The sequence below is a fragment of the Oncorhynchus keta genome, chromosome 7 (genome assembly GCF_023373465.1).
Source record: "Oncorhynchus keta strain PuntledgeMale-10-30-2019 chromosome 7, Oket_V2, whole genome shotgun sequence".
NCBI classification, from domain to species: domain Eukaryota; kingdom Metazoa; phylum Chordata; class Actinopteri; order Salmoniformes; family Salmonidae; genus Oncorhynchus; species Oncorhynchus keta.
Window position 1 is genome coordinate 25,513,120 of NC_068427.1, and position 13,161 is coordinate 25,526,280.

General features: G+C 40.6%; 2 protein-coding genes across 2 annotated transcripts in view; both read right to left on the reverse strand.

The window, feature by feature from the left end:
* The window catches only part of LOC118386208 (protein dopey-2-like), a 49,092-nt gene extending 46,888 nt beyond the window's left edge, over nt 1-2,204 (reverse strand). Inside the window, exon 1 of the mRNA XM_052522332.1 lies at nt 835-2,204. The gene's annotated coding sequence lies outside the window, so the exon portion shown is untranslated. The remainder of the gene's footprint in view (nt 1-834) is intronic.
* A 4,328-nt stretch (nt 2,205-6,532) lies between these two features.
* On the reverse strand, nt 6,533-13,159 carry LOC118386216 (ATP synthase subunit O, mitochondrial-like). Its single transcript, XM_035773764.2, has 7 exons — nt 13,042-13,159; nt 12,547-12,591; nt 12,240-12,350; nt 11,944-12,073; nt 11,186-11,298; nt 9,387-9,473; nt 6,533-6,763 (listed from the first exon to the last, which is right to left on the reverse strand). The coding sequence occupies exons 1-7, from the start codon at nt 13,147-13,149 to the stop codon at nt 6,653-6,655; spliced, it is 705 nt and encodes a 234-aa protein (XP_035629657.1). The 5' UTR covers nt 13,150-13,159; the 3' UTR covers nt 6,533-6,652.
* Nucleotides 13,160-13,161: the final 2 nt, after the last annotated feature.

Consider the following 13,161-nt stretch of genomic DNA (forward strand, 5'->3'; position numbering starts at 1 on the left):
AGTTAAAGTTTAATATTTGTTTTCACTGCATGTTACTTCTCCTTAAACAAAGTGTTGTTTTTGATTAATAGATTTTTGCACTTTATTTTATTGTATTTCAATCCAATTATATTTTAAAAATATTTCAGTTGAGTGGATGATAGAAAATTGCTATTATTGTTTTTTTCTTTGAAGTAAATTTAGCCCACTTTTGCTAAAATAGAAAATATAGGCTACTGATGGTGCCTTGAATACCGGTTTCTTTCATTTAATGTTCATGTTATGGGGATTTTTATATAAAGGAAATTTGTCTTTTGTGTCTGTTGAAAATTAAAGATTACTGACAGAGCCATAAGAAAATATTGCTTTATTTATCTGATCATATTGGAATATATTTGTTAGGTTTTCAGTAGGTTCAATTAGGTTCACTAGACTATATGCGTCATTTAAAATTTTTCAATGAACATTCGAACAGTCCGGCCCTCGGCTTGTAGCTAAATTTTTTATTTGGCCCTCCGTCCATTTGACTTTGACACCCCTGGTTTAGAGAATGTGTTCTACTTGGCTGCCGAAGGATGCAGGGTCACCTTCTGGACATAGAGGGAGCTATTAGTTTACTTTACATGTTACTGATTCTCAGGCCAGCTGACACAAAATAACTATTGCACAATGGCTGCATTTAGACAGGCAACCCAACTCTGTTATTTTTTTACTAATTGTATTTTGACCAATCAAATTAGCTCTGACAAAAATCTGATGTGGGGAAAAAAAATCTGAATTGGGCTGCCTGTATGAAAGCAGCCAGTGTGTCAGACTGTGTGAGTGAATGTTAAGGCATTAATAATGTGCAGTTACTTCTTGGGGCGATGCGTGTGTTGTTGATTAGCACATCCAGACCCCCGTACTCCTTCATGAAATGCTGCCATGCCGCCAGGATGTCAGCCAGGTCTGTAATGTCCAGTTGGAGGAGTCTGGGCTTGAGTCCCTCCCTCTGCAGATCCTCCACAACCACGGCCCCCCTCTGGATGTCCCAGGCGCTCAGATACACATCCCATTTAAAGCTCTGGCACAGTGCCTGCACTATGGCTAACCCCAGGCCCCACGTGGAACCAGTGACCAGAGACACCTGTGGGCCAGACATCACCTCAAAAAGAGAAAGAAATCAAAAGCAATAGATTCTGAAAGCTACAGAGCAGGGGTATTCAGATCTTTCCCTATGAGGTTCAGACTTCTGTTATACCCAATAATTAATTGCACACACCTTGGTGTCCCAGTTCTAAACCCTTCCCTGATTAGAAAGGGGAAAAAAACTGTGGAACTGGCTTCTAGGTCCAGATTTGAATTTGAAGGCCATAGATTCTGAGCTACCGGGAAACACATTTCCCGAGTTAAACGTTTATGTCCTCAATATCAATTAAAAGGTATGAAACACTTTATAGCAGTGATTTTTATTTAATTTAACTAGGCTAGTCAGTTAAGAACAGATTCTTATTTACAATGACAGTCTATGAACAGTGGGTTAACTGCCTTGTTTAGGGGCAGAACCTTTTGGTTACTTGCTCAACGCTCTAACCACTAGGCTACCTGCCGCTCCAGTGATCACAAATCCAGAGAGCTAGTTTGTCAGCTGTTGCTCTGACCCAGCATTAGCATACCTTATTCAACTCCAGCCATCCAATACATGGACTGTTCTACATGCTACCATCCGGCAGGCCGTACTGGTGCATCAAGGCTCAGACAGACTCCTAAACAGTGCTTATCCCCTCGCCATAAAACTGTTAATGGCTAACAACTACTAACTCTGAAAAAAAATCTCCCTCTCAGAGTATCCACACGGACTCTATCCTGTGCACATTGTAAATAAACTTTGAAACTTTAATCAAGGTTCATGGTAGTTTAATCAGTTGTTTTAGTGATGGCCTATAACATTAGCCGGCATGCCCTGAAACTCGAGAGGACTTGTTGGGGTATGCTGCTATGCAGTACAAAATGAATCATCTAACACATCTACATAATCTAAACATACATTAAAACAGAATTACCAGAGGAATTTAAGCAGTAGGCTATATTGTAGGAGTATGGTGACCCCTAAAGTCTACACAGTCACATGACCTTGTGGTCACCAGTGAATAAAGAATATTTATCATTCAGATGTACAGTGCATCCAGAAAGTATTCAGAAACCTTGACTTTTTTGGCATTCTGTTACATTACAGCCTTATTCTAAAAATGTATTAAATTGCCCCAACCCAACCCAACCCACACACAATACCCTATAATGACAAAGCGAAAACAGAAGGACAACCATCTCTACTGCACTCCACCAATCAGGCCTTTATGGTAGAGTGGCCAGACGGAAGCACATGACAGCCTGCTTGGAGAAACCAAGATTGAACTCTTAGGCCTGAATGCCAAGCGTCTCGTCTGGAGGAAACCTGGAACCATCCCTACGGTGAAGCATGGTGGCAGCATCATGCAGTTGGGATGTTTTTCAGCGGCAAGGACTGGGAGACTAGTCAGGATTGAGGGAAAGATGAACAGAGCAAAGTACAAAGAGACCCTTGATGAAAACCTGCTCCAGATCGCTCAGGATCTCAGACTGGGACGAAGGTTCACCTTCCAACAGGAAAATGACCCTAAGCCACAGCCAAAACAACGCAGAAGTGGCTTCGGGACAAGTCTCTGAATGTCCTTGAGTGACTCGGACTTGAACCTGATCGAACAACTTGACAGAACTTGAGGAGACAAATGCAGAGACAAATGGAAGAAACTCCCCAAACAGGTGTGCCAAGCTTGTAGCATCATACTCAAGACTCGAGGCTGTAATCACTGCCAAAGGTACTTCAAATTACTGCGTAAAGGGTCAGAACACTTATGTAAATGTGATATGTTTATTTTGAATACATTTGTAAGAATTTCTAAAAAAAAACATTTTTGCTTTGTTATTATGTAGATTGAGAGGGAAACATTTTTAAAATTATTTTTAGAATAAGGCTGTAATGTAACAAAATGTGGATGAAGGGGTCTGAATACTTTCCGAAATCACTGCATCACCAGTGTGAATGTAAAATTGTTAAAGTAGTATGGAGCACACCCCCGGCTATGCAGAGCTGTTAAGGGATATTTTTTAATCAATAATGACTAATTATGTATACATTTCAATCAGGACTGACTAATCAGAATACTATTATGTTACTGTATAGATGTTTGAATTTTATTTTAATCCTAGTACTGAATATAATGTGTGTAATTATAATCAAGAATTAGAACAATGACTGTCTGTTCCTTGGTAGAAACAAATGAACTTATCGTCAGACTGGCTAGAATGCTTATCTACACACGAAGACCTTGGCTTGGTCATAAATTATCTAAATTGGTGGGAGACGATGTAGGAAGGCTTGAGAACTATACTGCCATTGTAACAGAGTGGAGGAGAGATGGGACAGTTCGAAACCTAATGACGTCATTTTCAGTTTACAACCTGTTGTAAATTGCATCATGTTCAGTACTCTGGAGAATAAACGCTAGTGCTTGATTTTGAGACTGGTCTCCGCTCATTTTATGCAAATAAGTTTCTTACAAATCCTTAGAAATGGGCTGAGTGTATTAATTTAATTGGGTATTAAACATAATAGGAATTGAATTCCTCTATTAAGAGCATAGTATGGACATATATACCAAGAAGTGGCAGAGCATATTCCCATGAATGAGAGGAAACACTAATTGCTACATTCTGATATTAATATCTTTTGAAGTCAAAAGAGAAAATATATTTAAGCAATAAGGCCGTGGGGTTATACCAAAGCTAAGGGCTGTTCTCGCAACACGGAGTGCCTGGATACCACCCTTAGCTGTGGTACTGTATATTGGCAATTTACCACAAAGCCCCCCAGGGTGCCTTGCTATTATAAACTGGTTACCATCATAATTAAAAAATGTAAACAAATACATTTGCATCATACCAGCATCAAACTACCCAGTTTATAATTAAGCAATAGGACCTGAGGTGGTGCGGTATATGGGCAATATACGACGACTAAGGGCTGTTCTTATGTAAGACTTTACGCGGTGTGGCTTTGGTACACGGACCCACCCTGAGGAGCCTTATTGCTATTATAAACGGATTACCAGCGTAAGCAGTAAAAATAAATATTTGGTCATACCCATGTTATAAAGTCGGATATACCATGGCTTTCAGCCAAATCAGAATTCAGGGCTCGAACCACCCAGTTTATGGCACTAATGTGGTACATCAACTGCATCATAAATTATTCAAGCTGATAAACAGGCATTTTATATTCCTTCCACCAGCAACAACCAGTCTGCATGGACACAGAAATAAGTCTTTGCTAGGTAAAGCGCCGTCTTATCTCAGCTCACTGGTCACCATAGCTACACCCACCCTTAGCATGCGCTCCAAGCAGGTATATTTCACTGGTCATCCCCAAAGCTAACACCTCCTTTGGCCACCTTTCCTTCCAGTTCTCTGCTGCCAATGACTGGAACAAAATGCAAAAATCACTGAAGTTGAAGACATATCTCCCTCACTAACTTCAAGCATCGGCTGCCAGAGCAGCTTACCGATCGCTGCAGCTGTCCACAGCCCATCTGTAAATAGCCCATCCAACTACCTACAGTGGGGAAAAGAAGTATTTAGTCAGCCACCAATTGTGCAAGTTCTCCCACTTAAAAAAGATGAGGCCTATAATTTTCATCATAGGTACACTTCAACTATGTCAGACAAAATGAGAAAAAAAAAATCCAGAAAATCACATTGTAGGATTTTTAATGAATTTATTTGCAAATTATGGTGGGAAAAAAGTATTTGGTCACCTACAAAAAAGCAAGATTTCTGGCTCTCACAGACCTGTAACTTCTTCTTTAAGAGGCTCCTCTGTCCAACACTCATTACCTGTAGTAATGGCACCTGTTTGAACTTGTTATCAGTATCAAAGACACCTGTCCACAACCTCAAACAGTCACACTCCAAACTCCACTATGACCAAGACCAAAGAGCTGTCAAAGGACACCAGAAACAAAATTGTAGACCAGTACCAGGCTGGGAAGACTGAATCTGCAATAGGTAAGCAGCTTGGTTTGAAGAAATCAACTGTGGGAGCAATTATTAGGAAATGGAAGACATACAAGACCACTGATAATCTCCCTCGATCTGGGGCTCCACGCAAGATCTCACCCCGTGGGGTCAAAATGATCCCAGAACCACACGGGGGGACCTAGTGAATGACCCGCAGAGAGCTGGGACCAAAGTAACAAAGCTTACCATCAGTAACACACTACGCCGCCAGGGACTCAAATCCTGCAGTGCCAGACGTGTCCCCCTGCTTAAGTCAGTACATGTCCAGGCCCGTCTGAAGTTTACTAGAGAGCATTTGGATGATCCAGATGAAGATTGGGAGAATGTCATATGGTCAGATGAAACCAAAATATAACTTTTTGGTAAAAACTCAAATCGTCGTGTTTAGAGGACAAAGAATGCTGAGTTGCATCCAAAGAACACCATACATACTGTGAAGCATGGGGGTGGAAACATCATGCTTTGGGGCTGTTTTTCTGCAAAGGGACCAGGACGACTGATCGGTGTAAAGGAAAGAATGAATGGGGCCATGTATCGTGAGATTTTGAATGAAAACCTCCTTCCATCAGCAAGGGCATTGAAGATGAAACGTGGCTGGGTTTTTCATCATGACAATGATCCCAAACACACCGCCCGGGCAACGAAGGAGTGGCTTCGTAAGAAGCATTTCAAGGTCCTGGAGTGGACTAGCCAGTCTCCAGATCTCAACCCCATAGAAAATCTTTGGAGGGAGTTGAAAGTCTGTGTTGCCCAGCAACAGCCCCAAAACATCACTGCTCTAGAGGAGATCTGCATGGAGGAATGGGCCAAAATACCAGCAAGTGTGTGAAAACCTTGTGAAGACTTACAGAAAACATTTGCCCTCTGTCATTGCCAACAAAGGGTATATAACAAAATATCGAGATAAACTTTTGTTATTGACCAAATACTTATTTTCCACCATAATTTGCAAATAAATTCATTAGAAATCCGTGATTTTCTGGATTTTTTTCTTATCATTTTGTCTGTCATAGTTGAAGTGTACCTATGATGAAAATTACAGGCCTCGTCTTTAAGTGGGAGAACTTGCACAATTGATGGCTGACTAAATACTTTTTTGCCCCACTGTACCTCATCCCCATACATTTTTTTTTTTTCTGCTCTTTTGCACACCAGTATTTCTACTTGCACATCTTCATCTGCACATTATCACTCGTGTTAAATGCTAAATTGTAATTACTTTGCCACTATGGCCTATTTATTGCCTTACCTCATTTGCACACACTGTATACAGATTTTTCTATTGTGTTATTGACTGGTCGTTTGTTTATCCCATGTGTAACTGTGTTGTTTGTGTCACACTGCTTTGCTCGATCTTGGCCAGGTCGCAGTTGTAAATGAGAACTTCTTCTCAACTGGCCTACCTGGTTAAATAAAAGGTGAAATAAAAAATTAAAATAAAAAGGCATTACAAATACACTTTGTATGTTACAGAATATTTTATTACGAACACAACTAGACAGGATTTTAGCGGACATAGCGCTGTATAGGTGGCAGGAAGCAGAGAAACATTCCCATGACTCTGGACGGGGCAATGGACTTAACTATCTCTGATGATCTTGGTCAGTTTGTGGATCTTTGTCTTGGTGGACATGTCCACATACTTATCTCCTATGCTGACAATCATACCACCCAGGATGGAGGCATCAGACTGGAGGAAAGAGAAAAGTAATACAAGTTAAAGCACCATTCAAACCATAGGCATATCAGCATGTTCCAGATTAGTGCTAGCCTGACAGTCCTAAGCCTTTGCATATACCAGGTGTTAGGTAGGGCAGGGCAATATCGACATAATATATCACAGTATTTCTCATTTGAAGGTATTTGATGTTTCTGAACAATAAGAGTTCTAGGCTATGCTTTATGGGTAGTGCATGACCCTAGAATGGCAAAACATGAATTCAAAGTTGTTTTTATAAATGAGCTTTCTCCATCCTGATTGCTTCATACTATTCAACCAAAAATAACAGGACAAATCTGACAGCAAAGTAGTCCCATTTGTAGAACATTGCACAGGAATCAAAAATCCTCTTTGGTAGCCTCCAACTCTGCTACTCGACCAACAGTTCCCATTTGTATAGTTATTTATTACATTTCTGCATTCACTTCCAGCATTTATGAATTTCTTAAATTTTCTGCACTAATTTGTTATTACACTGAACAAAAATAAAACGCAACATGCAAAGAGTTGGTCCCATGTATCATGAGCTAAATTTAAAGATCACATTTTTTCAGATGCACAAAAAGCATCCCTCTCACATGTTGTGCACAAATCTGTTTAGAACCCTATCACAGCCATGCCAGCCCAGGACCTCCACATCCAGCTTCTTCACCTGCGGGATCATCCGACCAACCACCCAGACAGCTGATGAAACTGTGGGTTTATACAACTGAAGAATTTCTGACAAGTAATACTGACAAGTATTTGTGTATTTTGTGTATCGTTGACCAAAAATTACATCCATTTGAATCCCACTTTGTAAAAACAAAATGTCAAGGGCTGTGAATACTTTCTGAAGGCACAATAAGAAATTGTCATGACAGGCCTGAAGGATATAGAAAATGTTGGTTAACTTTCCAAATGTCAACAAAACACACTAGACAAGGTGGGATCTTTTTGTGTCTGTAAAATGCAAGAAATGGTAGAAATGCTTTCATGCACAAATGTTGATCTAATCATATCAAAATAAACTTGGAGTCACACTATGGCGTTGTGTGGTCCTCCGACTGACTCAGGAAAGGATGCAGTTTATTAGGCTACAGCTAAAATAAATGAACTTCACAGGGTGGTGAAAGTGCAAAGTGATGAGCTTGATGCTTCTTCCCAATAAATATTGAGGGTCTTATTCTGGTGACATGATCAACGCTTGGCTGCAGTTTAAAAATAAAATAATCTTGCTCGCCCATAATATGAAATCAAATGTTATTTGTTAAATGATTCGTAAACAGGTGTTCACCAACAGTGAAAGGCTTCACCTAAAATAATAGAGGGGAAAAAAAGATTAATTGTTGATTCATCAAAATTCTCATGTAGGCGATAACCGCACCTACCATAAAAAGGTATTGATCAAAACGGTCACAGTCGAACACAATGGCTAGGCACTCCTCAATTTGGGCATATCCTCCTTTAGATCCATCTCCCTTGCTCTTTGTAAGAGGTGAGTCAGGTTGTGGTCATAGTCCTGCAAGGCTTCTTCCAATGTAGCACCACAGCAGTATACCAGGATGTCATCAGCCATAACACTTATTCCTGAAGTGCATTCTGTTGCCTTTGCTGATATTAGTCTGCAGCTGGTTTCACTCCAAAAAGGTAACCGTGTCCATCGGTATCTACCATTGGGGGTCCAAAATGTGGTGAGGTAACTTCTCTTCATCCAAACAACATACCTGCCAGTACTCATTTTTTTGCATCCATTCCCAAAGATTTGTTTTTTCCAGGCTAGGCAGTACCTCTTCAATAGTATGTATTTGCTAATGTACCCTACATAAGGCTTTGTTCAGGGCACATGGATCAAGGCAGACTTATTTTGCCTGGCTTTTCCACCACAATCATGTTGCTTATCCACTTAGTAGGTTTGGTGACCTTAGTATTGACACCCTGTTCCTCCATTGAATCAACAGCCTTTAGTATCATTTCCTTCAGTGGAATGGGGATTTGGCGGGGAAGCTGTTGAACTGGTCTGACAGACACATCCACCACTAGGTGGAGCTCACCTCACAGAGCCCCCAACCCTTCAAAGATGTCCTCAAACTGTTTCAGTATTGCCTCTGAGGTGTTCAAGTGTGATGGGACATTTGGTTTTTTCACCATTTGGAACTTTAGCACATAGGTTTCTGCATCATGATTGGCTTGTAGTTCACACTCCCCTACTGCTGAAATAACCGAGCCATCGTACAGCCTTGCTGGTTGTGGATGGAGAGCATATGACAAGACCAAAGTGGGCACCTTCGCTATATAACTAAAAATGTGTGTATGACAAAACCTTCAGTAATTTAAAATGCGATGGAAACCTATTTAACTTGTATATTCTATTCAATACATGAGAATGTAACCGCAAAAGTTATTCATGTGCACTACGTCATCACGCACAGCCTTTTAGCCACAACTAATCAATTTCATTTAAACACATCTCTGTTGCGTGAAAAAAAAAACTGTCTGTGAATGAATACCAGTATATATATATATATATTTAACAGTTTACTGCCATACCAGGAGTTGACAGCAGATACATCCTTATTGTGCCACCGAGGACACAAATTGAGTATGGTCTCACCTTGGTCTCTAATATGAGTGTCTCTCCCTTTGCCAGGAAGCCGTTCAGAGCCACCTTCAGCTCTGCCAGGTTAGCCTCATCCAGGGGCTGTGTCATACACACAAAGATCAAATCAAACACTATAAAAACTAATTATATAGAGTTGAAGTTGGAAGTTTACATACACTTAGGTTGGAGTCATTAAAACTCGTTTTTCAACAACTATACAAATTTATTGTCAACAAACTATAGTTTTGGCAAGTCAGTTAGGACATCTATATTGTGCATGACAAGTCATTTTTCCAACAATCGTTTAGAGATTATTTCACTTATAATTCACTGTATCACAATTCCAGTGGGTCAAAAGTTTAAAAACACTAAGTTGACTGTGCCTTTAAGCAGCTTGGAAAATTCCAGAAAATTATGTCATGGCTTTAGAAGCTTCTGATAGGCTAATTGTCATCATTTGAGTCAATTGGAGGTGTACCTGTGGATGTATTTCAAGGCCTACCTTCAAACTCAGTACGTCTTTCCTTGACATCATTGGAAAATCAAAAGAAATCAGCCAAGACCTCAGAAAAAAATGGTAGACCTCCACAAGTCTGGTTCATCCTTGGTAGCAATTTCCAAATGCCTAAAGGCACCACGTTCATCTGTACAAACAATAGTACGCAAGTATAAACACTATGGGACCACGCAGCCATCATATCGCTCAGGAAGGAGACATGTTCGGTCTCCTAATGATGAACATACTTTGTTGCAAAAAGTGCAAATCAATCCCAGAACAACAGCAAAGGACCTTGTGAAGATGCTGGAGGAAACAGGTACAAAAGTATCTATAGCCACAGTAAAATGAGTCCTATATCGACTTAACCTGAGAGGCCGCTCAGCAAGGAAGAAGCCACTGCTCCAAAACCGCCATAAGAAAGCCTGACTACGGTTTGCAACTGCACATGTTGAAAAATATCGTATTTTTTGAGAAATGTCCTCTGGTCTGATGAAACAAAAATAGAACTGTTTGGCCATAATGACCATCCTTATGTTTGGAGGAAAAAGGGGGAGGCTTGCAAGTCAAAGAACACCATCCCAACTGTGAAGCACGGGGGTGGCAGCATCATGCTGTGGGGGTGCTTTGCTGCAGGAGGGACTGGTGCACTAAATAAAATAGATGGCATCATGAGAAAGTACAATTATGTGGATATTGAAGCAACATCTCAAGACATCAGTCAGGAAGTTTAAGCTTGGTCGCAAATGGGTCTTCGAAATGGACAATGACCCCAAGCATACTTCCAAAGATGTGGAAAAATGTCTTAAGGACAACAAAGTCAAGGTATTGGAGTGGCCATCACAAAGCCTTGACCTCAAGCCTATATAGAATATTTGTAGTCAGAACTGAAAAAGTGTGAGCGAGCAAGGAGGCCTACAACCTGACTCAGTTCCACCAGCTCTGTCAGGAGGAATGGGCCAAAATTCACCCAACTTATTGTGGGAAGCTTGTGGAAGGCTACCAGAAACATTTGACTCAACTTAAACAATTTAAAGGCAATGCCACCAAATACTAATTGAGTGCATGTAAACGTCTGACCAACTGGGAATGTGATGAAAGAAATAAAAGTTTAAATAAATCCCTACTATTATTCTGACAATTCACATTCTTAAAAAAAAGTGGTGATCCTAACTGACCTAAAACAGGGACTTTTTACTTGGATTAAATGTCAGGAATTGTGAAAAACTGAGTTTAAATGTATTTGGCTAAGGTGTATGTAAACTTCTGACTTCAACTGTACAACCACAGTGTGTATGGTGGTGGGTCACCGTACATGTGCGGTGGTGACAGTGCAGATGACCTCGCCACGGTGAGCACTCATCATTTTCGCAAAGGCGCCAACTACATCTGCGGTCAGGGTCAGACGGCCATTATCTGCCAACACAGCTGAGGAGGAGAGAGGGGAACAATGAAATCTCAGTGGCTTAGCCAGCAGCCACAAATAATATTTGCACGAACTGCATTTGCATTCAGTAACATTAGTAAGAGTGAGGATGTTCTCATAACAAAAGCAAAATTACTCAACTATTTCTCCTAACTCTCCTTTGTATCACTAGTTAATTAAGATTATTAGTGAGCAGTAAACAGTACTCTTAGCTGACATTTACGTTATATTCCGGTTACAACTAGCCAACCAAAAGGGTAGGTTGTCACTAGTTACCACAGCAAAAATCATTACTACAATCTCTTAAAATTTGATTTTAAACCTAAAATGTAACCGCATTGCTAACCTCATGACTAACTCCAACCTTAAATGTAGACCAAAAGCACATTTTTGTTTTCACTAATTTATACAATTTTGACTGTGTCTGTGGTAACTAGTGGGGGGAAAAAAAGGTATGGAGTGACATCCATATAGCTTTTTCCATTTCAGATGGTCAAGAGAGTCAGAAGACAAGGAGATTAAGCAGTTTGGTAGATGAGGCTCTTGACAGCAGAAAAACAATGTCATCCTCCCCAAACAGACACAACAGCAGTTTCCAGAACAAGAGTGCACTGTGGAGTATGACTTAGTTAGGCTGGGCGACTCACTGATGAGGTTAACTGTTATTGGGGAGAGATTTGCCTTCATCATGGCATCACCAAAGAACTTCAGCTTGAGGCTGCGCTTGACATGAGGGTTCATCACAATACTGGACAGCTTGGGGTCCTTGATCAGAGCCTGGTAGAGAGAATGAAAAGAGAGCTGGTCAAAAATGATAGTGGCCGCATCAGTGCCTAACAAACTAATGAATGTTTCCCTAGTTAATAGAGAGTGTATATACACATTACACACAAGTGGACAGAGAGTACTAAGACAGGAGAGAGAGGTGCAGTGGATAACTCACCGACAACGTCCTCATCTCCTTCTCTACTTGTTCCAGTTTCTTCTGCTTGCTGGCAGCAGAGAACAGGGCTGTGGCATAGCGACCTCCGACCCCATACACGTCGATAGGGGGCTAAAATAGAAAACGGACACAAACATAAGGAATAACCAACCACGTACTTGAACCACAGAGCAAATGAACACTGACATTGCACAAGCTGTAGCGTGCGTGAGAATCATATAAGCAAAGGACATGATCAGCCATAGAACAGAATATTGCACTGATCAGATGACAAGGGTAATTTGAAGTTGAACTTCATAATTCTTACCCTGATCAAAGCTTGTCGGAGAACCGACGTGCTGAATTGACGCACCTGAAAAAGGATAGAGATGATAAAGGAAATGATTAATATATAACAGTGACGTCTGCAGTGCAGTAGCTGTTAGTTAGCAAGCTATCAAAATCGTTTTGAACTAGCAAAAATCTTGACCACATGTTCTACAATGTCATGCGCCTGTCTTATAGACAACAGTAAATAGTCATGTTATTGCTCCGTAGCAAAATGACAAATAAGCATAACTAAATAGCTAGCTATATTCAACAAGCTAGCGGGCTGTAATTAACATTAGCTAGTTAACAGTAGCGGAGCGGGCTTGTCAAGTTCACAGAAGGCCTCGCGTGTTGTGCGTTGAAAACTATTTCTGCGCGACATCAAAACAATGCACACTGATCCATTTTGTGCCAATTAATAATATACATACATTCTCAAAATCAAAACCCAGCCATGAATCGCATAACATTCACGTTCATCCGAAAGTCATACCTGCAGCCCCAGTCCTAATGCTGCCATTTTCTTCAGAGACTGTAGGTCAACTTCTGCGCATGAAAGCTGGTCGCAAAAGAAACACGTATATTCTGAAGCGAGAAGCATTATGGGAAATGT